The 25,114-nt window shown below is 40.1% G+C and overlaps 1 protein-coding gene across 6 annotated transcripts; it reads right to left on the reverse strand.

Moving 5' to 3' along the window:
- Window positions 1-13,520: 13,520 nt before the first annotated feature.
- MORF4L2 (mortality factor 4 like 2) lies at window positions 13,521-25,112 on the reverse strand. Of its 6 annotated transcripts, none has more exons than XM_030933622.1 (5): window positions 24,909-25,112; window positions 23,455-23,544; window positions 22,965-23,013; window positions 16,818-16,919; window positions 13,521-15,068 (listed from the first exon to the last, which is right to left on the reverse strand). In XM_030933622.1, exon 5 carries the CDS (start codon window positions 15,042-15,044, stop codon window positions 14,178-14,180), a length of 867 nt encoding a protein of 288 aa, XP_030789482.1. In that variant the 5' UTR covers window positions 15,045-15,068; window positions 16,818-16,919; window positions 22,965-23,013; window positions 23,455-23,544; window positions 24,909-25,112; the 3' UTR covers window positions 13,521-14,177. The 6 variants fall into 6 exon arrangements, with proteins under 6 accessions (XP_030789482.1, XP_030789483.1, XP_030789481.1 ...); XM_030933623.1 differs by having other exon boundaries at window positions 16,818-16,939; XM_030933621.1 differs by having other exon boundaries at window positions 16,818-16,970.
- Between the last annotated feature and the right edge of the window lie 2 nt (window positions 25,113-25,114).

Genomic DNA, 25,114 nt, shown 5'->3' on the forward strand with positions numbered 1-25,114 from the left:
ATAAGTAAGCAACATATGATTAATCAAAAATTGACTATTGGTCTTTTTTTTACACCAACCATGCCTGTGGCTTTGCCCAATCACATCTAAATTAGTTCATATTAATTTCTTGAATGAATTGGCATGAAATACTGACACTCACTAAAATACCATAAAACACAAAATATAGTACAATGAGGACATTAACATTACACGGATTTGTGTATGCCATTGAGTATACTTAAGATTAGTATCTGCACAAGAAAACTTGAAATGTTCTGAAATCTTAAAACCCATATAAGAAAGAAACTTGACAGAGGTTGACAGCAGTTTCCTTAAATTTGACAAAACTAAAAATTTACCAGTTGCCAATGATAAGTTGTAAAGCTGAAACTTTTATCAATCATAATTTTAAAATTGCTTGACTATGCCAAAGGAAAGATTGGAGTATCTTTTTTTTCTAGAAAATGTGTTACCACAAAAATGTCATAGAAGAAAAGATCAAAGAATTTGTAGCCAAAAATTGTAGCGAAAAAATCACTGTAGAGGTATGCCAGGCAGTTAATTAAGACAATGTTATTTTTCTGGAAATTTTAAAAAAAGATGTCAGCTGTTCAATTTTGTAATTTGTTGTGATTTCTCATAATAACTAAATGTTAACTTTTGTACATAGTTGCTTGAAATGTTCATACTTTTTAATATTCTTTTTCTTAGAGTCCTCCAAATTATAAATTTCGGTACCCACAACCCAGATCTGTCCCTGAGGTCATAAAAAGTAGGAGCTTTTGAGTTGCAATTGGAAAGGGTTAATAGGGATGTGGATGTGGTTGAGAACTGGGAAATATAGCAATTGTGGAAGTTGAATTAATATAATTTGTAAAGACTACAACATTATGACCAGCTACTGAAATCTGAAAATCCAAGGTGTCCTCCGTACTATGGGATTATGTGACCTCAATGTCTGACTTCATGGAAAAGCCTCACACAACATAGGGGCCCCTCATAAGGGGAGCCTCCAGCTGCTCTGTACATTTCAAACATCCAAAATAGTGGCGCCTAGAGTATCTATATTTGTATTATCATTGAGCAGCAAAAACAGTTGGCTGGGTTATTCACCCACATGCATACTTGAATCTACCTCCGGCTTCCTATCTGAAAATAAATAGCTCTTTTCTATTTTCTAGTGACAAACAGGATGTAGGCTGTTAGTAATAATAGTAAAGATAATAACTATAAGGAACAGAACATACAAATATTGAAAAGAATTGGTGAAACCTCTCTCACTCTCACTCCCAGTTTCGTTTCCTGAGCCTCATTTCAGAGTCTGGACAGAACTGCCAGGGAACTGCTAGACTTCAGGATCTTGGGGGAGGGGAGGTGGAGAATTTAGAGACAGGAGAGAAAAAAAAGAAGACAGGATCGATTAACTCTAAAAGGCTGATCCTCCCTGATAATCTGAGAAAGGCGAATAAATACTCCAGGAAGATGATACCCTTTCAGATTGTCAGGTTGGGCTGGGGATGAGCAACCCGGCTTCTGCTGAAGTGCTGTTGGGAGAGTTAATTAGGGATCCGAGCTCACTGTTAACACACGGGCCTCACTGGACAAAGGGCTGACGTGAATTGAAGTCAGTATATAGTCTGAGTTCTCTTTCCATCCTGAGCACCATCTCCCTATTGCCTTAGAGGCAGGCGGGAGCGCTTCTTGCTGCTAAACAGAAAAGGAGGAGACTACTGTTGGCCGCGGATCTGAAAAGGTTTGAATGATTACAGGCTATCTGAAGGCGAAGGAGATCATAACGCGTCCAAGACTGCATTGACTATACCCCTTTCCGGCCCCTACGCCGATTTATTTTAGGGGGAAAAAAATGGTGGGCTTGGGGGAGGGATCTGGGATGGGAATGGCGGTCAGGTTTGTGTACCAGGCCCCTATTGTATTGAAAGCAAGCTGGCTTTTCGCTCAGGGAAAGGGGAGGAGAAAAATGTCCTGGCTCTCCGCAAGTCGGTGTGAGGGGAGGAATCACCTGCAAACCTCTGGAATGGAAAACGGACACCGCAGCGGGTCTTGTACTGCAGTTCCCACAGCCACGCCCACTGCCCATTTTAATTCAGAAAATGGTGGGCAGTGGGGAATGCTGGGGAGATGAGCAGAAACCCTGTGTGGATGTTAGCTTCCTATTGCAGAGGATGTGGGAGTTTTGAGCGAAAAATGGAAAAAGAGGTAAGCACCCCATCCCTGAAGGTGGGCGTGAGAGTGGTGGGTGGGGGCGGGCGCCTTTCCGAAACTGCATTCCCTACACTCCGCCCTGCCTCCTCATTCCCTTTTGGGGGAAAAAAAAAATCTCAGCGGCTTAACACTGCAAAGGTTTATTTCTAGCTCACAATAAATAAATGTGTTGGTGAAAGTGTGTGGTGAAAGGGCCCTGGTCCCCAGTCTCAGGACCTCAGGCTGACAGAAGCTCTACAGCCTGGAACGTCACGGATCACTATGGCAGGGGTAGAGAGTAATGAAAAACTCTCATCCCACTATAGGTTAGTCTAGAAGTAACCTGTTACTGCGGTTGACAGCTGATTAGCCAAAACTGTCATATGGTCTCACCTCACAGCAAGGGGATAGAGGGGACAGGGGACTAGAAAGTATAGTTTTCTGTGTAGCGTGGGTGTAAAGTGAGAAAAAGAAACTATAATAAAACATTCATAAGAATTCAAGGGGAAAATGCCTTTCTAAAATACTAAAACAAAACAAAAAATTAAAAGTTCTGAAGAAAAAGCAAGTGTAATATAAGAAAATTAAGCTTCTATGGAGCAAAGCAAGAATGAACATGACCTTTGCTTTTGGTTTTCTCTGTGACGCCATTTTGGGAGCTCTTCACGTCTCCAGACCATTCTTCAAGGACAATGGCAGCCTGATGGGTAATAGTCTAACTGGAATTCTGGCTGGAGTGAGATCAGGTTCCAGGCTCACTGGAATTAGTTTTATAAGCAAGGATAAATCCATCCCCCTAACACTAAGAGTGGTGGTGCTTAGGCAGGAGGTGGAAGGGCTCACTCAGGCCACATTCCCCTCTGGGGTGGGTCTGACTTTTGTTTCTCTGCTCCAGCCTACAGCAGGCACAGGGCCCTCTTAGGCTAATGGCCAAGCTGCCCTGCACAGACATACCTGGGGGAGGAGAACTGACTGCTGTATTGCAGGTCAGAGCACTTTGCCTTTCCCTCCTTTTCCCTGTCTCTTTTGGGGAACATTTTGCAGGGGAGGAGATAAAGCCCCAAAGTGTCCTGGCAGGAAACATTCATTGGGATAGTCTTTGAGCAAACAGACGTCTGAACAGATCTGACCAGGTAACTTGGGGTTGAAGCAGAAGAGGCTGACCCTTCTCTCAGGGTCCAGTGAAGTAGCCCCAAGAAGACTGGGGCAAAAATGGGATTAGACAGCACACAAAACCTCACCCATCCCTCTCCCACCCACCTTGCTCAGGCTCCCAGAAGGGCCTTGATGTGCACTGGTCTGTTTGGTTGGTTCTGCAAGGACTTTAGCTCTGTGTCTGCCTGGTGCAGTGCATCTGATGCCTCAGTCATCCCAAGCCCAGAAGTACAGAAGACCCCAGATAAAGGGAATTTGCAAACACATGTGGTCCTACAACTTAGGAGAAAGGGGGTATCACCTCCTATCTGAAAATCCCCATGCACTGCAGGCCCAGCTCACGACTTGGGAGCCAGGACAGTCAAGCTGTGAATTGGTGTGAAGGTGCTTTTTAAGGCATTGGTGGTGGAGGGTCAGCAGCATCCAGAGCCTGCTTCTGTGGGCCCCTCACCACCTCCCTACCCACACAGAAGGCTGGTATGTCAATCACATATCCAAGCAGTTACTTACCTGGCCAATTGCAGAGCAGAAACACGGAACATCTAGAACCTTGGAGAGAGAGCTCTGTGCTAACCAGGATCCCTCTGCTCTTGGGAGACAGTGCAAAAGAGTGTGAGACCCTCTGGTGAGGAAGCGTAGAAGGGATCAGGCTCAGGGTCTTTGCAAAATGTTCAGGGTTCAGTCAGCAGAAGGTAAGTGGACTGCAAGGAAACAGTCACTGAATCTACCCTTACATTCATGATTCATGCTAAGGACACACTTTTCCCAGACTGCTCTCACACCATGAGTTAGCACAGCTGAGTCACTAGAGCCATGCCATTTCTGCTCAATGGGAGACTTTTAATCTTTGCTTTGTACTCCCCATTGGCCTGGTCCAGAGCTTCTCAAATGCACTGAAGTCTGAGACTCTTTCTACCTAACTCTTCTTCCTTCCCTCTGCTTTCTAGATGTGACATGTGGATCACAGTCTAAAGGCTCTCCCCATCTTCTCTTGTTCTTTCTCCCTTTGTCTATCGTGTTTCCCCAGTAAATCTATTTATGTCTAATCTTATTTTGACATCAGCTTTTAGGTGGGCCTGTTATACAGTCAGGGTGCTTTCACAAATGAGATCTCAAGTTTCACATTTCTCAAAACCTTCTCCTTTTCAGAGAGCCAGGATAGTACAGTAGCTAAGAGTTGTCAAGAGTAGTCACTAACTGGGTTCAAATCCCAGATCTGCCACTCTTAGCTGTGTGTCCTTGGCCTCTGTGCCTCTTTTGTAAAATGGGAATAATTCCATTACTTCTTCTTAGGGTTGCTGTGAGGTTTACATAAATTATTACATAGTCCATTTAGTGTCAACACATAGTAAGTAATAAATATCAGTTGGGTTTTTGTTTGTTTGTTTGTTTGTTTACCATCTCTGATAGATAAAGTCAGAGAAGGGGGAAAGATCTTACCAGGTCCAGTAGCTATTGAAGGGTTTGGCACTGGAACTCTCATTCTAAAGTTCTGGAGCTCTAAGTACACGTGCTTTATTGATTTTTAACTTATAAGCTAAAATTAAGTTTCAGGAAAACATATGAAACAGTTAAATAGCTTGATTATTGTTGCCCCCTACTTTCAACTTCATTGGATGGGTAACTCCCAAAAGGAAAATGGTATGATGATATTGTTCCTTTTCCTGTAGGATCCATCAGACAGCTCATTCTAGAATACAGAAATGGCACTGAAGATCATACCTGTGTTTTCCCCTTCTTATTATTGCATTTACAAATGTTCTTTAGAAAATAAAGAATGTCAAAGGCATAACTTTCAAGGAAAGGAGGAGGCAGGTAGGAAGGGAACTAATATTTGTTTGAGTGTCCACTATGGGCCAGATGAAGTGTTTTGTGTTTTAAGTTGGTTCTCTCTTTAATTCCTGTAATTCTGTAGGTAGGCAGAATTGCTTTCTACCAAGGTAGGCAGCAGTATCTTCCCTAAACGAAGAAGAAACAGAACTCAGAGGTTGAGTATATATTCCAAGACCCTAAATCTAGTAAGTTTGAGAGCTTGGATTCGAACCCAGGTTTGTCACACTCCAAAACCTACACTCTCCCCCACTCTACCTTAAAAAAATTTTTTAACGTTATACTGTGACCTTCCAGGACTCAGGGACTGGTTGGTTTAGATTTCCATGACAGGATGTTAAATTAAAAGTTTCCTCGTAGGCATTAAGATATAACAGATATGAAATCAAAGCCAGGTTTTCAAAGGAAATAACCAAGCGGCTCTAAAACTCACAAGGATGATTAAAAGGGACAAGAGAGGAGATATGAAGGAAGTTTTGTGAGGAAGATTTCTTCGTAATGAGCTTCCAAGTTGGAAGAGTTGAGGTGCTCTCCTTTTCAATCCATGGATTCAACTGGATCCCCTAAAGCTTGATATGTGTCTCCTGGAGTTGGAAGGCACAGTGGAACGTGATCTGCTTCCAGACTGACAAATCTTACTGGCTAGAGAATGTGGCTGTGGTGATGGTGGGAGTGGTAACTGTATTGTGAGCTGTCTGCATTTCCAGTTTGTTGGGGGCAAAAGATAGATACATGTTTCCCATGTACAAGAAGCGTGCCATGAAGGAGAGCGAGCTGCTCTCAAAGAGAGCTGTTTGGGGGTGCTACAGATTCCAGCTGAAAAACCCTATGGAATGGACAGCTGAAAAACTCAAAGCTGAAGGAGAAACAGCAATAGCATGTTTCATTTTTGATACAGAGATAGCAGTAAGGGAGCCTCTGATGAGAGTCCCCTTTAAACAGCTAGATCCATAGAGACTAAAGGCAACTTACTATATAACCAGACAAGAATTTTCTGCTCCTTTTCCCCTTACTCTTTCCCTCACTCCAACCCCGGACAAGCCTGAAGTCAAAATTAGCAAGCTGGGGAAGGAAGATGGGCAAAGAGAAGAAACTCAGTGCATCCCTTTGCTCAAATATGGGAGATCGCCTGAAGTTGGTGCTGGGTTAGCAGAGAAGGTTTAACTCTAAATCAAGTTCAGTGGCCCTTTATTATTTGGAACTTGGTGTTCTAATCACTGAATTGAGGTTCAATTTGTGATTTAAAGTGACTGTAAGGTGGCAGGAAAGCCATGGGGCCTGAGAGAAATGTAATTTTAAAAGTACAGGATTAGACAAAAGTAAAGTTACATTTTGATTGTATCTCACCAATAGTTCTTGCTCAATATACTAACTACATTTGCTTGGTGTGGTGTTTGTGATGTGCCATACTCCTGTGGATGAATACTACTACTGTTTTTGCATTAATTTTGCTACACCAGCTTTCTTTTGCTTAGTATTTGCCTGGTATATTTTTTCCATCCTTTTATTTTGAGCTTTTCTGGATAATTGTAAGTGTGCCTCTGAGAAAAGGCATGAAACTGGATTCTGTGTCTTACAAAAAAAAAAAACTGAGGTTTTCTTTTAATGTGTAAGTTTAATCCACATATATTTATTATTACTGATCCATTGTAGATATATTTCTACCTTTTTACTTTGTGTTTTCTATTTACCATGTATTTAATTTGCATGTTCCCCTCCCCTCCTTTCCTGCCTTGGTTAGACCAATGGAATTTTCTTTGGAGTTTTGGAATTTACATATTGTCATGGCTTTAATGTGTTCCCCAAAGCTCATGTGTTGGAAACTTAATCCCCAATGCAAGAATGTTGAGAGGTGGGACCTTTAAGAGGTGATTAGGTCATGGGGCTCTTCCCTCATGAATAGATTCATACTGTTATTGTGGGAGTAGGTTTGTTATCTCGAGTGTGTTCCTGATAAAAGGATGAATTCTGCTGCCTTCTTCCCCACCCCCTGCTCTTTTGACCTTCTGCCTTCCACCATGGGATGAAGGCCCTCACCAGATGATAGCACTTTGATATTGGACTTCCCAGCCTCCAGAAACATAAGAAATGAATCTCTATTTATGAATTATCTAGTCTGTGGTATTATATAGTAGCACAAAATGGCTTAAGACACATGTTCCATTTTTAATCTTGCAGTGCTTATCCTAAGATTGTTTTCTTTCCTTTTCAGTAGGAAGAAGGAGGAAGGGAAGGAAGGCAGCCCGGAATAAGCAGAGTCATTCGTGAAGAAGTACTTACGTCCTTTGCATTCCTTCCTTCTTCGTTTTTGCTTTATTTCTTTCTTTCTTTCTTTCTTTCTTTCTTTCTTTCTTTCTTCTTTCTTTCTTTCTTCTTTCTTTCTTTCTTTCTTTCTTCTTTCTTTTTTTGATGGAGTCTTGCTGTGTTGCCCAGGCTGGAATGCAGTGGCATGATCTCAGCTCACTGCAACCTCCGCCTCCGGGGTTCAAGCAATTCTCCTGCCTCAACCTTCCTAGTAGCTAGGATTACAAGTGCATGCCACCACACCAGGCTAGTTTCTGTATTTTTAGTAGAGATGGGGTTTTGCCATGTTGGCCAGGCTGGTCTCAAACTCCTGACCTTGGGTGATCCACCCGCCTTGGCCTCCCAAAGTGCTGGGGTTACAGGCATGAGCCATCATGCCTGGCCTTTTTTTTTTAAGTTGTGGTTTTGTTATGTTGCCAAGGCTGTATTCAAACTAGTGGGCTCAAGAGAGCCTCCTGCCTCAGCCTCCCAAGCAGCTGGGATCACAGGTGCACACCACCACATCTGGTAGATTTTTCTAAATTATTTATCTAACTTTATATTTTTTAAACAAAATTTAGAGCATCTCTAACTTCTATCCTCTTCCTTATACATATTTTTTTACATTTTGGAGAGATATGTGTATATATACACACACACACACAACTTATATACAAATATATATACAAAAATATATATATAACTTACATACATGTATATACAACTTCTGATTATTGACATTTGTATAAGCAAGCTAACTATTAATCATCATTATTATTACAACTCATAGTTTTGTTTTATTTTGTTTTGTTTTGAGATGGAGTCTCTCTCTCTGTCACCCAGGCTGGAGTGCAGTAGCGCGATCTCGGCTCACTGCAAGCTCTTCCTCCCGGGTTCATGCCATTCTCCTGCCTCAGCCTCCGGAGTAGCTGAGACTACAGGTACCCACCATCGCGCCCAGCTAATTTTTTGTATTTTTAGTGGGGTTTCACCGTGGTCTCGATCTCCAGACCTCGTGATCCACCCGCCTCGGCCTCCCAAAGTGCTGGGATTACAGGTGTGAGCCACCGCGCCCGGCCACAATTCATAGTTAATAATACACTTTTAAATATATTATCTCATTTGATTCTAGAAAAAGTTCAGCTAAGTATTACCTCCATAATGAATTAGGAAGAAAAAAAAGGAAGAAAGAAAGAAGAGACAAGATGGAAAGAGAAGAGAGCTCTTCAATTCTTAATGGTATCTTCAAAGACCCTTAAGAGTCTGGGGACCTCAGGCTGAGAACTACAGATCTTAGGAATATATTGTTTACCCTTTCCTTTTGGAAAGGGAGGAAGGAAAGAGAATTGTAATTTTTGAACATTTATTCTGTGTCAAAAACTTGCTGTAAGCAAGACAAACCTTATATTTACTAACTACTTTCCTTTTCAGGTGTTTTATGAGTGTCATGCAACTTATTTCACAACATGCTTCCATACCAATCCACATACATTCTCCTGAATGAAAACAGGATTATTCATGTTGATGACAAAGACATTGATAACAATAATAAATAACAGTTATAACAGCTATTTGTTATGGACCTACCTTGTTAACTAGGCACTGAATGTCATGGGGGTAAATATACTCTTTAAATTGCCCTTCAGTTTTAGAAGGGAAGCCATCTAGATGTCTGGATAGATAAAGCAACATCATCTCTACAGTATTAAAATAGAGAAACTTGCTAAATCAACAGAGTCCATATGTGAATTTGGGTCCACTTATTATAACTGTCCCCTTTTTAAAATCAATAGGATGGCCTAGTTTTGGACCTAATAAAGTACTTTATGACTTTCCTGAATATTCCTAAGATTTTTTTTAATGAAACAATTAACAAGAATAAATCATCCAAACTAAAAGAAACTACCTATACGTTTAACTGGGACATATTGAATTATCAGTTTTTGAGATATTACCAGCTACGTAGGAGGCTGAGGTGGATCACTTGAGGCCAGGAGTTTGAGATCAGCCTGGGCAACATAGCAAGACCCCCATCTACAAAACAACAACAAAAAAAACTAGCCAGCCTTAGTGGCATACATCTTCAGTTCCAGCTACTCGAGAGGCTGAGGCAGGAGGATCCCTTGATCCCAGGAGTTCAAAGTTGCAGCAAGCTATAGTGGCACCACTGCACTCTAGCCTGGGTGACAGAGTGAGACCCCACTTCTCTAAAAAAATAAAGAGAAATATATATATTAACATGCATGTTGCTAGGCGCGGTGGCTCACGCCTGTAATCCTAGCACTTTGGGAGGCCGAGGCGGGCGGATCAGAGGTCAGGAGATCGAGACCATCCTGGCTAACATGGTGAAACCCCATCTCTACTAAAAATACAAAAAAAACAAAAACAAAAATAGCCGGGCGTAGTGGTGGGCGCCTGTAGTCCCAGCTACTTGGGAGGCTGAGGCAGGAGTATGGCATGAATCCGGGAGGTGGAACTTGCAGTTAGCCAAGACCGCGCCACTGCACTCCAGCCTGGGTGACAAAGCGAGACTCTGTCTCAAAAAAAAAAAAAACCAAAAACCAAAAAAGAAACAAACAAACAAAAAAATGCATGTTGTGTTCTCATATTTTTCTCTCCTCTCATTTCCAGCAGAGATTCAAGCGAGGGAGATTTGTGGCAGAGCTGGAAGTTGAAGCTGCTTGAAGCTGGTGATTTTTTCTTTTTTCTCTTTAGACAGGGTCTTGCTCTGTCACTCAGGTTGGACTACAGTGGTGTAATCATGGCTCACTGCAGACTCAAACTCCTGGGCTCAAGGGATCCTCCCACCTCTGCCTCCCAAGTAGCTGGGACTACAGGCGCACACCAGCTAATTTTTTTTTTTTTTTTTTTTTTTTTTTTTTTTTTTTTTTTTAGAAATTAGGTCTTGCTATGTTGCTCAGGCTTGCCTTGAACTCCTAGCTTCAAGCAATCCTCCTGCGACTTCCCAAAGTGCTGGGATTACAGGCGTGAGCTACTGTGCCCAGCCGATATATTCTGAAAAAAATTATATACATTGATGAAATCAAGCCAGATGTCCCTGGATGGGAATGGAGGGCATTTTAGGGCAGCAAGAGAATAGAGGTCAGGGTCTATACTTCCTTTCAGTAGCAGAGACATGAGCATTTCCCTGTATCAGGACCCAAAGAAGACTCTGTGATGGGCCGGGGGAAGCTGGTCACCTGGTCTTGGCAAACATTCCACTACCCAGAGGGTTGGATAGAAGCAGCAGGGACAAGGGATCTGAAGATACCATGCCAGTTCAGTAAATGAGCACCTCATCCCTAACCAGTGTGGACAGACAGCTGAAGACAGCAGGGATCTCCTCAGGCTTTGGTGCTAGATAAGACCATAGAATGCTGTACAACTAATGGAGATGAGGAATCCCCAGTAATAACTGATGTGGATTTCCCACTAGCATGCTAGGGTTTGATATCAGAGTCATATTTATATTCATTTAAAGGCGCTTTGAAAATGTGACATTTCTTATATGCTGAAGGGTATGAACTAAGATCCATATCTGTTTGGTAGGCCTCCTATTCAAAATTTCATTAACAAATCCTTATTTTCTTTTGGAATGTTTTCATGAATATCATGGGCTATGTTACAACTGTCTTCTTAATGGGATAGGGGTCAAGAACTCAATTAGTTGGCTAGACCCTAGATTCCAGAGGATATGAGGATGAGAGGCCCCAAGACTGCCCATCTGGTCACCTATCATTCACTAATGCAAAATTTGAATCATTTCAGCCATCTGACACCAGGGATTTGCCTATTTAAATGAAGTATTCACTAAGATGCAAGGTCTAAGACGTAGTCTTCATTGAATGCACATTTAATGAGCAACTTCTATGTGCTAAGTACCAGTGTTAGAGAAACGTGATAATTAGGTTCAGTAATCAACGGGCTGCAATAATTATCAAACCTCCTTTCTTCTTTACATTGCTCCTTTCTCCTGCTACTCCCCCTCTCTGTCTACACCATAACCAAAACAGTCCACAATTTGGGGAAGAATAATTGACACCTGATGGGTGTAGTCATCACTTGATGGTGTGATGGTCACAATGCAGCCAGCCTACAACCTAGCCTGGTTTCTACTACTCTGACAATATATTGACTAGACACCTAAAAAAGCATGTTCAATACCTTACTAGCACCTATTGCAAGGGGGATGACAACAGTGGTAGAAAATACTTCATTATTTTAAGTATTTACGTCTTGGGAAAATGAACCTGTTTACTTGCAATTTGCATTTCTTTTCAAAATTAGCCTATGTGCATCTATGGCCTATCTCCCTTGTCTCTTATAACTTGTAAAAAATCCTTTAAAGATATTAACAATTTGTATTTATATGTTGTGACTATTCTGTTCTTCTGTGTTGCATGCCTAATAATTTCTCTCATGATGTTTTATAATAAAGTTATTTAAAGTATTTATGTATGAAAATCTATCCACCTTTTCCTGTAGGCATCCTGTCAATAATATTTAGAAAGATCATCTGAGCCATGATAAAATATCCTTCATTTTAAACAAACAATCTATGGTTTCACTTATCAAATGTAAATCTTTAATTCATTTGGAATGTACTTTGGAATAAAGTGTAAAGCAAAAGATCTAACATTCCCCTCAAATATTTTGACTATCCCATCCTTTCACTACTAATTCAAATATTCCCTCTAACATATCTAACAAATTAAACACATATACACAGACACAGATATTTCCATTCTGTTACCCTGACTTGTTTTGGTGTCCAAAATACACTTTTAGAGTACCATTTTATAACAAATTTTTCTATGTGGCAACTTCTCCTTAATTTTCAATCTCAGAATTTTTCCATTTTCATGTTTTAGCTCGTTTAAAAATAAACTGGTTTTATTAGCCTAGAACTTCCTTTGTATATCAATTTGGGGAGAAAAATACTTAGAAAACCATACATATAATCTGATCCCAATTTGTTTAAAAAACAAGGTGTGTGATCTTTATTACAAATATTTATGTATACACATAATTCCAAGAACATATGGTAAAGTATTAACTATTTCAGGTGTGTGCTAGGTATCTCCCGTTTGTCCTCCTCCCACTCACCACCCACAACCACCCTCCTCCGCCCCCCTCCCCACCATCTACTTTCCTTCCTGCTCTGTGTCCCCCACACTTACCAACACAGACTATACAAAAGGTCTTCCTTGCCCTCCAGCTTCCAATTTGGCCAAAGGGAAATACCCAGCAGATGTTCGGAAGACAGCGAAGTCAAGCATTTATTCCCTCTCATTTCATTTTCTCTTTCAGGGTCGCTGTGAGCTGACTGCATCCTGAAGATTACAGCTACTGTCAGGTGGACCTTTCCACACAGCTGTATACCATTCCAGTAACCCCTCCCTTACCTCCCTCTGCTCCTCCCCCCTTCCTTTCCTCATCTCCTTTGCAGAGGGATAGTAACACTATGTTATGCCCTGAATTGTGCACCCACGCCTCCCCACACCTGCCAAATTCATGTTGAAGTCCTAATCCCCAATACCTCAGAATGTGACTGTAGCTGGAAATAGGGTCTTTACAGAGATAACTAAATTAAATGAGGTCATTGGGGTGGGTCCTAATCCAGTGACTAGTGTCCTTAGAAGAGATTAGGACACAGATACAGAGAAAAAGGCCATGTGATGACAGGGAGGACAGCTGTGTAGAAGCCAAAGAGAGAGGCCTCAAAAAAAATCCTCTGGCAACACCTTGATCTAACTTCCAACATCCAGAACTGTGAGAAAATAAATTTATTGTTTAAGCCACTCAGTCTGTGGTACTTTGTTATGGCGGCCTGAGCCAACTAATACACACCACAACCCTACCTCTCTGGTGACAACTCAGGGAAAAAATTCTTTAACTCTCGTCAAATCATCCATTTTTGAGTCCCATTTATTTATTGCTTGGATCTTGAATGATCCAGCAGAGTTACACGATTCTTATTTGCATTTGTTCTTACTATGTTTTCTAAAATTTCTACAATAACCACAGAATACCAGCCTCAGTAACATGAAAGGCACACTGCAAATTACTTGCTTTGAAATTTAGAAACAAATTTTATTTAAGATCTGAAATACAATTCCTAAAATATCAACTTTTCCAGAAAACCGTGGCTACACAATAATGCATTGCCTCTATCATGTTAGAACGTGCATTAGACTCAAATACAAAAACCATGAAACAAATCACCATCCTTCAACAATTTGAGCAAAGATAGAATGCTTAAGAACAACATAGATGGACTTGCAGAGGATGGGCTGTTTTACTTCAAGCACCATAAAAAAAAAAAGAGCACAAATGCATGGGTTTTCAGGTATATACATTAAGTTGAACCTTTGGCACTAGGAATCAGGGCGTTTTGTCACGTAGCATTAACACATATTAGAAAATTGTGTAGTGTCAAAGGGATAGGAACCACCAGCATTCAAGCAATGTTGTCAACTAGGCAATAAAATGTTCTACTGTTTCTTCTTTGTTCTAATTACTGCATACACTGGTAGCAACTTTGAAATGAGAAAAGGAGCTTACACTCCTTTTATTTTCTGTTTAAAACAGAACAGAAAACAAACTGAAACATAAGCCCTGTTATACATTAACGATTTTAAAGAACATCAATTTTACAAGAAAAAGACTAAGAACAAAAAGTGTTTACAGATACAGGACAAAAATGGTGAGCTGTCTGTAGACGCTCACAGGGCTTTGCGGTGGTACTCAGCAGAAGCCACTTTGTAATCACTGGCAGTAAAGAGAGATGCAGAATTCTTTGCCAGATATTTTAGGAAATCATGCAAATAGCCCAACAATAATGCAAGGCTTTTCTCATCAAGGGGCGTATAGGCCAACATTGCTCCAATTCTTACAAATAATCTCAGTAGGTGTGGTGCTCCATAAACCTGAGACATTGGAGCATCAGGGTGAGCCAAGAGGATTTCAGCATACTGGGGCCTCTCAAATTTGTAGAGCAGCTGAGTGCCCAACATCACATTGAAATATTCTTTTATTCCTGCCACAACTTCATTAACCGCATATTCCTTATTATCAACATTTCCCTGCGACTTCTTGCAATTTGCATACTCCTCCAGAATTGCATCTACATTTTTCTTAGCAGGGAGTTGAAACAGCTGCTTCTGCCTGGTAACTAAGTCCCAGTCCTCAACAAGCCATGGTTTTAATTCTTCAGGAATCTTCACTTTAACCTCCATTCTATTCTTAAACGCCTCCTCACTTTCAACAGTGGGGTCTGCCCGGGCCCTTTTCTTCCGAGGGGGCTGAGGTGCTTCGCTGGTACTGCCACCATCTCCGTTTCCAGGAGTCTTCTGTTTGTTCTTTCTGGTCTTCCTCACGGATCCTGAAGGGGGATTCTCTGCAGAGCGACCCCCCCATCTTCCTGGGAGAGCTGGTTCAAGATTTTTCTGCTGTGGACCAGCTGTCTTCTTTCCCGAGGAGGCCCCTCTCATCTTACTTCTCTGCATGTTGCTTCTAGTTGGTTTTTTGAAGTTCTCTTCTTCTGCAGATTGCTGTCCACGAGGTTGAGAACCCTGCTTTCTGGAACTCATTCAACCCTGTTTTTATTCCAACCACTGTAATATATAAAATATTTTACTTGGTTGTTTTCTATGGCAACCTTTATGTTTCATAAAGGCCCATCAGAGCATAACACATTCTAACTCCCTTAAAATCTGGATTTCAAATCCCATTTCAGGACTCTTTATAAGTGATTTTTTTTTTTTTTTTACCTCCTTTCCCTCTCTCTGATCCTCACTACCAGCCACTACTCTCATCTCACCCAAATACTCATCACATCTACCCACAAATTACTCTGTTGATGCCACTCACAAGATAGGAAAGCAATTTTAAAGAAAGAAGGAATTAAATGAAACTATAAAAGGCAGTGGAGTTGAAATTTAAGACTTCTGAACAGGAGAAATGACAATATGGAATAGGGAAGGTTATACTTAGTTGACTAAGGGCAAAATGAGTAACAGTAAAGGTTCTTGTGTAAGTCCAGAAAGGTCTGAACTAGGATGATGACAGAGTCAAGAGAAACTGAAGAGGCCGGGCGCAGTGGCTCAAGCCTGTAATCCCAGCACTTTGGAAGGCTGAGATGGGCAGATCACGAGGTCAGGAGATCGAGATCATCCTGGCGAACACGGTGAAACCCCATCACTACTAAAAAATACAAAAAACTAGCCGGGTGAGGTGGCGGGCGCCTGTAGTCCCAGCCACTCGGGAGGCTGAGGCAGGAGAATGGCGTGAACCTGGGAGGCGGAGGTTGCAGTGAGCTGAGATCCGGCCACTGCACTCCAGCCTGGGCGACAGAGCGAGACTCCGTCTCAAAAAAAAAAAAAAAAAAAAGAAACAAGAATACAGAAATCACAAAGAATATAGTAAACAAAGGAGGGAGGAATCTGCAATTTCAAGCCTGGGTAATTAATGAATTTAATAAAAGCACTGAATTTAGGGTTTAGTTTGGAATCAGAAATAAAATGACAGAACATAGGTAATTCATCCATTCATTAATCTATTCAGTTTGTCATTATACATTACTACATATCTGCTTTGGGATAAGTACTATGGTAGGTGCTAGAGATCCAAATACCTAAAGTGACAATTATAAAACAATAAGGTTAGTATAATGATAGTTATAGGCACAAAATGGTTTGGGAGCAGATACAAGAAATGGTACATGACACCACCGTCAGTGATTGTTGAAGAAGCTAAAAAAAAGATTGGTGAGGGAGGAATCAGTGATGACTCCCAGGTATGGGTGATTAGGTCATTAGTATTATCACCAAATGATAATACTCCATTTACAGGAAGAGAAAATGGATTGAAGGAACAGTTGTGTTGGGCCTATTGCGTGTGAGGTGTACAGTTAAACATAAAATTGTAAAGCTCAGTTTCGTACAGCTAACCGGGTACACCCCCCCCCACACACACACACACACAAAATTAAAGCTCGGGTGAGAAGTAAAAGCCAGAAATGGAGATCTGAGAGTAATCATCACATAACTGGTAGTAGACACTACGAGGGCCAGTGAAATCAGGGAGAAGAGAGGAAGAACTTCAAGTATGGAATTCTGGAAAACCTAAGGACAAAAGGCATTTAAGGGATGCAGAGACCACAAATGAAACAAAAATGTTAAGAGTAGCCATAACAGAATTAGAAGAATGTCATTTTGGATGCCAAAGAAGATGAGCATTCCAAGAAGAAAAAGGTATAATCTACAGTGTAAAGTGCAGCAGGGAGTGCTAGTGAGAAAAGGATGCAAAAAATAGTCTTCCATTATTCTTATGGTGTGACAGAGGAAACAATTCCTTTGACTTACACAATCTTCCTTCTTTCCCTTCCAAGAACTCCTAGTGATTTCCCAGATGAAATCTTATAGATCTTCTGGGATGGTCTAGAAGGGTGAAGTGGGAGATACAACCTAGAAAGAAAGGCAGGTATCTGCAATGAAGATGAACTTTTGTGAAATCATCTAAGGAAAAGAAAAAAATGAGTAATTTATAAACATGTGGTTTATATGTTTAAACACATATATTAATCATATACTGCAATTGTAAATCGTGGTATCAGAGAAAATACTTGAGTTCTGCTGTCAGACAGACCTTTACTTCAATTAGGCTCCATCATTTATGAGTTGTGATACCTCAGGCAAGACATGTAAGCTCTCTTAGCCTCTTTTTCTCATCTGTGGAATGTGGCAAATTACCCATAGCCTTCACAGGCTCCTGTGAGAATTTCATAAAGGTGATGAGGCTGAACAGCTAGCACAGTACCTTGCCAGAGTATTTGTACATGGATACAAAGATGTTCAATGTAGTGGTGTTTGCAATACTGAAGAACTGGAAAACACCTACCTATTCTTCAATAGGAAAATGATAACATAAATTATGTATGAATACTACAGAAGAACATTCAAATGAATTAAGCAGAGATCCGTGTCCTGACATGGAAAGATGTTCAATATATATTACTAGGTAAATAGGCAGATGGCGTAATACTATAGGATCCCAAATGCAATACGATCATAAAGAGACAGATAAGGCCGGGCGCAGTGGCTCACACCTGTGATCCCAGCACTTTGGGAGGCCGAGGCAAGCAGATCATGAGGTCAGGAGTTTGAGACCAGCCTGGGCAACGTAGTGAAACCCCGTCACTACTAAAAATACAAAAAACAAAAAAAGTAGCCGGGCATGGTGGCGCATGCCTGTAGTCTCAGCTACTTAGGAGACTGAGGCAGGAGAATCGCTTGAACCCGAGAGGCGGAGGTTGCAGCGAGCTGAGATCGCACCACTGCACTCTAGTCTGGGCGACAGAGACTCCATCTCCAAAAAAAGAAAAAAAAGATAGCACAGGTAGAGAAATAAACATTAGTGTGAAACAGTTTTTGGGAAGAATGTGCTCTCATTTGTGTGTGTGTTTTAAACAGATGTCTATAAATGTGCATGGAAATATCTAGACAGATAAATACTAGCCTGTTAAAATCAGGGTAACCTCTGAGAAAGGGATGATGGTAGACCAGCCTTAAACCAGGTTTCTCTAGTAACTACAACTTTCACCCAAAGAAAAAGCCCATCAGCCATTCTGTAGCCGTTAACACTGTGTAGGCAGGCATCAGGGAGGCTCTGAGAAGAAAATCAGAGATAAGAAATGTTTGGTAGTAGCACCTGTGGGCAAAAAAAAAAAAAAGAAAGAAAGAAAAGAAAAGAAGGCCGGGCACGGTGGCTCAAGCCTGTAATCCCAGCATTTTGGGTGGCTGAGGTGGGCAGATCTCTTGAGGTCAGAAGTTCAAGACCAGCCTGGCCAACATGGTGAAACCCCGTCCCTACTAAAAATACAAAAATTAGCCAGCCATAGTGGTGCACACCTATAATCCCAGCTACTTGGGAGGCTGAGGCAGGAGAATCACTTGAACCTGTAAGGTGGAGGTTGCAGTGAGCCAGGAGATTGTGCCACTGCACTCCAGCCTGGGTGACAGTGAGACTCTGTCAAATAAATAAATAAATAAATAAATATGCATGCATGCTTGAAGACTAGATCCCTGAATCAGGAAAGCCAGTTATTGGGAAGAGAGGCCTGGATGCTAGTACTTTCACTAAGCAAACAATATCCTCTAACTGAAAGAGCACAAAGCTTTGAGCAGAAATTCAAGGGTAAAGTCAGTCTTCAGAAAGCATCAAAATTTGTAAATATGGAGACTGATCCCTGTGGGAATCAGAAACTTTCTGGCTGAGAGGGACACGGAGACACATCCTGTGAAGGATCAGACAGTGGTGATAGTGGCCAGTGTATCATGGCATTAAATTGTAAGCTATCATGCTTCTAGAATAATGTTTCTAAAAGAATTGCTTTGTGACCAGGACAGAGCAGATACAGTATCTGAAGACTTCTGAGAATTGTTACTACAGGTTGAGTATTCCTTATCCAAAATGCTTGGGATGAGAAGTGTTTCAGATATTGGAATATTTGCATATGCATGAGAATATCTTGGGGATGGGACCCCAGTGTAAACAGGAAATTCATTTGTTTCATATACACCTTATATACATAGTCTGAAGGTAATTTTATATAGTATTTTAAACATTCTTTTCCACCTGTCACATGAGGTCAGATGTGGAATCATCTACTAGTGGCATGTTGGCACTCAGAAAGTTTCAGATTTTGGAGCATTTCAGATTAGGGATACTCAACCTGCATGAGTAAATCCAGAAAGCCCATCTTGGGGCTCATAGTGCAGAGGTTCCATAAAACAAAAGGATGATAGTGAAAATATCACCTAAAGAAAGCAACGTGACCTAGTGCCAACCAGACTGTGTAAAACACATTAAGTAGAGCCAAGCTGGACAAAAACCATTCTGGAAGTCAGACTGGTACCTGGTGGGTACATAATTGTGAATAGGGGTGGAGGGAGCTGTGACTCAACACATGGAGAAAATGGGGGCACAAATTAGGGACAACAGTCATCAACTATTTTCCCACCTGTTCCCTACAGATCAGCTCTAGGGTAAACCAGAAACTCAGAAAACACTTTTGTACTTATGTTTGTCTTAGTTTTCTATCTTTAATTTTACAAGTTTAATCTCTGTATAAATAATACATTTAAACAGAGGTGAGCTCATAGTGGCTATCAAAGCTTAGATTTTTCCTTTTAAAAACTTTACTATGATAACCAATAATCTTCCCATGTTAAGGTTATAATATGCATCCATTTTGAGTCATATAAAGATATTCCGTCAAATGAGCATACCTTAATTTACTTAGCCACTCCTTCCCTGGAAATATCCAGTGCACACCTCCCACCAATATATTCTTTAATAATCAATGAAAACATTTTGTGTAAACATTTTTTACTCTTGCTTCCTATTATTCCTTTAAGACTCTCAGAAGTGGGCTTAGTGAGTCAAGAGATAGAACACTCTCAATACATTGCCAAATTACTCCCTCTGCACAAGTTGTGCCAATTTCTAATCCTACAAGCAGTGTGTAAAAATATTTACTATGCCTCACGCTCTGGCCAGCACTGGGGATCATTTTAAAATACTTTTTTTCCTTTCATTTTTAAGTTTAAAAATTAAGAACAAATATTTTGATAGATTTCTTTTATATTTTAACTCCTTAATCCATCCAGTAGTTTGTAAGTTATGAACAGACAATCTTTGTTCACCTCAATGAATTAGATCTTGTGGTACCATTTATATTTCCTTTATATACCTATAGATAACAAATTTTATATAAAGATGTGAACATTCTTCCCTTATCACCTACCCCTCTCCCACCCCAATCCTAGGAGTATCCTCTGAATGAGCATGTATGCCTTCAAATCTTTTCATGTACACATTCACATAAAACGTAACTTTAAAGACTTAATGTGTACATTATACACATAGGTATGTGAATATATAGCATGCATGTATTTGTTTTGACAAATGTGAGATGCATACTGCTCTGCACCTTGCCTTGCTCACTTATCATGGGCATCTTTCCATGTCAGTACATACCTACCTTTTCTTTTTAATAGTCATAACACATTCTTTAATCTGTTATGTACTATAACCAGTCTCTGAACATTTAGGCTTTTCCCAATATTTCATTATCACAAAAATACTGCAATGCACATCAGCGTATACAAATATTAGAGCATTAAGTACCTCTGAAGGATATATTCCAAGAGGAACTATTTAGCCAAAGGATTTGCTTATTTATAACTTTGATGAGATAGAGCCAAATTCATCTCACAAAGAACTGTTTTAATTTGTACTCCTAACAAAAATATAAAAGTTCATTTTTTCATGACTTCAAGAACACTGGAAAAACATCTTTTTGAAAAAAAAAAAAAGGAGAGGGGCTTTTCTTGGCCCAACCTAACATGTAGTAAGATAATTTCATTTGAATTTGTGTGATATCATCTTTTCATACATTCACTGGTCACATACGTTATCTTATATGAATATTTTTGTTCTCTTCTACTAGGTTGTTTGCTATTATTTTCTAGTAATTAAATATTAGTTTCATTTTATGTTGGAAATTTTTTTCCAAACCACCTTTGTCTAATGGTGTCTTACTATAAGACTGTTGTATGTATATGTGCATACATCTCTCAATATCACAGACAAATCTATCAGCTTTTTCCCTTGTGACCTTTGGCTTTTACATCATGCTTAGGGAAAATGCTCCAAAAATACTGTAGAAGTGATTTCCTACCCATTATTGGTACTTTTATAGTTTTCCTCAAATGTATAACTAACTTTTTCTAATATTCATCACTGAAGAGTTTATCCTTTCCCCATTGGTATGAAATACCACTTTATAACATTCTAAATTCTCAGAGGTATATGGGTCTTTCAAGGTACTCTCTTCCAAATTATTTTTGGTTATTTAACTTTTTTTTTTTCTTTTTTTGAGACGGAGTCTCGCTGTCACCTAGGCTGGAGTGCAATGGCACGATCTCGGCTCACTGCAACCTCCGCCTCCTGGGTTCATGCAATTCTCTGCCTCAGCCTCCCGAGTAGCTGGGATTACCGGCGCCCGCCTGTATTTTTAGTAGAGACGGGGTTTCACCATCTTGGCCAGGCTGGTCTTGAACTCCTGACCTCATGATCCACCCGTCTTGGCCTCCCAAAGTGCTGGGATCACAAGCGTGAGCCACCGCGCTCAGCAATTATTTAACTTTTAAAGGTATCACTGTCTCTGGGCCATCTGTTCTGTCACAGTGGTATATCTGACAGTTCTCACTAGTATTAATTTAATTATCACAGCTTAAAGGCATAAATGTCGCTCTTGAATAATACTTGTAAATGGATGGCTATACTAAGAATATTTGATGCAGTATTATTTTAAATAGCAAAACACTAGGACCAATAGAAAAGGTTATCAGTAGTGACTTCACATATTATGTGATTAACATTTTATAATAAAATATATATATTTAAAACTCACACTGACTTTCTGATCTACTTTTATTCATGGATCTCACAAATGGTCAGCCCAATTTTTCAGTTAATCATCACTGCACATAGTATACTTTGTAGACATACCATTCAGACTGGGCTCATTCCCTCCTAAGTTCCACCCATCCTCTGAGAGCCAGGTCAAGGTCCTCTTCCTCTGTGAGATTTTTTTTCCTCTATTTCAGGTCACCCTGACCCTTGCTTTCTCTGAGTCCCTGTTGGCTCAACAGTCCACCCCCTACCTTTAGCCCCTAATCATTCTCTAAATGGTCTCATGTAAAGGTATTCTGTGCCTACCGATCTAGAGCGTCTCTTCCACGAGGGCAGGGCCCTCCTCTGAAACCTACTTTTCAGAAGGGAGAAAAAAAAGGAAATTACAGTGACTCCATATGTAGCTGTCAAAAGGCTGAAAAACCTTCAAACCTTACTTCATCTCTCCACACAAGCAATGGGTCATTTGAGAATCAGACTGCAAATGCTAACATCTTTTGTGTATGCATATGTCAGAAAAGAGTGTGAATAACATTTTGTTGGAATAAACCTTTAAATGCACATATACCATATCAGTTACATTCATATCAATTTTTTCTTCTGGATCTTGAAACATTTCCATTACATTTAATAGATTTTTTTTTAAGTCTGAGACAAAGGAGGAATGATGTAAAAGCTGTTAGCAGACTGAATATTCAGTGAAAAGATTTGCTTATTTATAAATTTGGTTTGAACTGCTAGCTAAAATTATAGCTCCTGGAAATTTCCTCATAAATAAGTATGATCAATATACTTAAAACCTTTCTAGATTGTTAAGACAAGCCAGAAGTCATAATTTCGGAATTCAGTTCTAGTGGTAACTGCTGCTTCTGGAAAACGAGGAGAGAAACCAACAGTATTAATTATTATTATTTTTACACAATTCCAAAAAGAGATATCTACTGCTTTTAGAAGTAGGTGTAAATGTGTAGATAAAACAGGAGATTATCAGGACTAACAGAACCATAATTATTATTAAAGCAAATACTTACATGTGCCATGCACTGTCCTGGTACTTTACATGTAATCCTCTCAACAATCCTATGAAGTAGGAACTATTATTATCATCTCTGTTTCATATACGAGGAACTTAGGTATAAAGTGAGTAAGTATCTTGCCCAAGATCACATAGTTAAGTGGCAGAGCCAGGATTTAAATTCAGGAAGTATTTGCTCTTAACCACTAAACTATGCTGCATATAGGATGCTCCAAAGAAAAATGTAATATATGGAACTGTGGAACTACTACAGGGGATTGACTGTAATATCTTTTATCAAGGGATGTAAGATTACACAGTCCTCTGTTGCTTATGTACTTTCTATACTGGAACTACCAATGGACTTAGCTCCATCCTTCCCTTCTCAGAATTTAGACTACTTTCCCAGATAGGAGCTTATTAATTTTCAAAATATTCCTGGACAGTTAGGAAGGTTATGTGGTATTATCTTGTTTAAGAACTGAGGCCAGAAAGGAGGCACTTACCCAAGATTCTGTAATCAGGGAAGGTTCTGCAATCAGGATCAGACCTCCTGATCCTCACTATACAGCAAACTTAGCTTTTCTGATGGTGACCTAGAAGGTCAAACAAAAGGACAGGAAAGGACATAAAATAAAAAGATATGAGATACGGCTTTCTTCTACATCAGCCAATGCAATTTCATCACACACAAAGGACACCAAAGCTGATAAATAATGTACAAGTATTTCTTTTTCCTTTCTTGTGGCTACATTTTCAAATTTAACTCATTGTATATTTATATAATTTCTGACAATTTTTTTAACTTTTCCTTAAAGATGATTTCAAATGGATGAAATAAAAGAATAGTATTACAAACCTACACGAATCCATCATCCAGCTTTCAACAATTACCAACTGAAGGCCATCTTGTTTCATCTATAACCCCACCCACTGCTCCCCCCCACCCCCGACTTTTTCAAGCTCACGGGAATATCTGACTTCTGTATTTTATTATACAAAAATTTAAACGTATACCAAGGAAAGCAGATTAATATACGGAACCCACTGCCTATCACTCAGCAAAAACTATTATTAATTTAGGGCCAATTTTGTTTCATCTATACCCCTCCCCATTTCCCCCTACCGCTGAGATTATTTTGAAGCAAATCCTAGTCATTAATGTATTTAGAAGCCAATTCCAGACATTATATTATTTAATCCGTAAATATTTTCGTATATATCTCTACAATAAAGGACAATTTGAAAACATAACCACAATACTACTGTGACGCCTAAAAAAACTGACATCAATTCCTTAAAAAACATCAAATATCGAATCCGTGTTCCAATTTTCCCGATGCGTCTTAAACATATTTTTACAGTTGGTGTGTTCGATTCAGGATCCAAACAAGGCCTACTCATCGCATGTGGTTCATCTCCAGCTCGCTCTCGTTCTCCATCTCTTTCTTTCTCGCACTCCACCCCCCCACCTTTTATTTAACTTTTCAACATGGGAAAATTACAATCTCTGCAATTTCGAGGCAATTCCCAAACAGCAAATTATTTCATTGGTAAAAATTGATATATCTCTTTTATCTTTTATTCTAGGAAAGAAGTTGATGGCAGAAAGGGCACTACTATTAGAGAATTTATATAATTTATAATTTTTCTCATTCTATTACGCATATTATTTATCTCCATAACAATAGCTAATATCTCCAGGGGCCAGGCTTCATATTACGTGCCTTATACGCACTATTATCCAGTACACGTCTCTGAGGTAGATACTATTATTATCACCATTTTACAAACATGGAAACCGAGACACAGAAAGAACAGGAGCCTTGCCCAAGCTGGGCGTTGGCGAGCAGGAATCTGAATCCAGCTCTGACCGATTGTGAAGGAACTAGCTAATCCCGTCTATACCCGACGAAAAGAGGAAATCATCGACCCTTTCTCCCCACCCCCACCCCGAAACCTGAAACGAGAATCCAGATCTTCCCAGCAGCCGACGTGTGATCACTGCCGTTCCTCCAACCGCCATAAGTAAAGCCAGGTTTCTCTGGCAACTGATATCCATAGGCAGACACGTCACCCTGGAGGAGGGCGTATGCCCTTCAGCCAATCACAATCGTCTTGTCTAAGTTTTAGAATGTTCCATAACCAAATGATTGGACAACCACT

This window comes from Rhinopithecus roxellana, chromosome 7 (assembly GCF_007565055.1).
Source record: "Rhinopithecus roxellana isolate Shanxi Qingling chromosome 7, ASM756505v1, whole genome shotgun sequence".
In the NCBI taxonomy this organism is placed as follows: Eukaryota; Metazoa; Chordata; class Mammalia; order Primates; family Cercopithecidae; genus Rhinopithecus; species Rhinopithecus roxellana.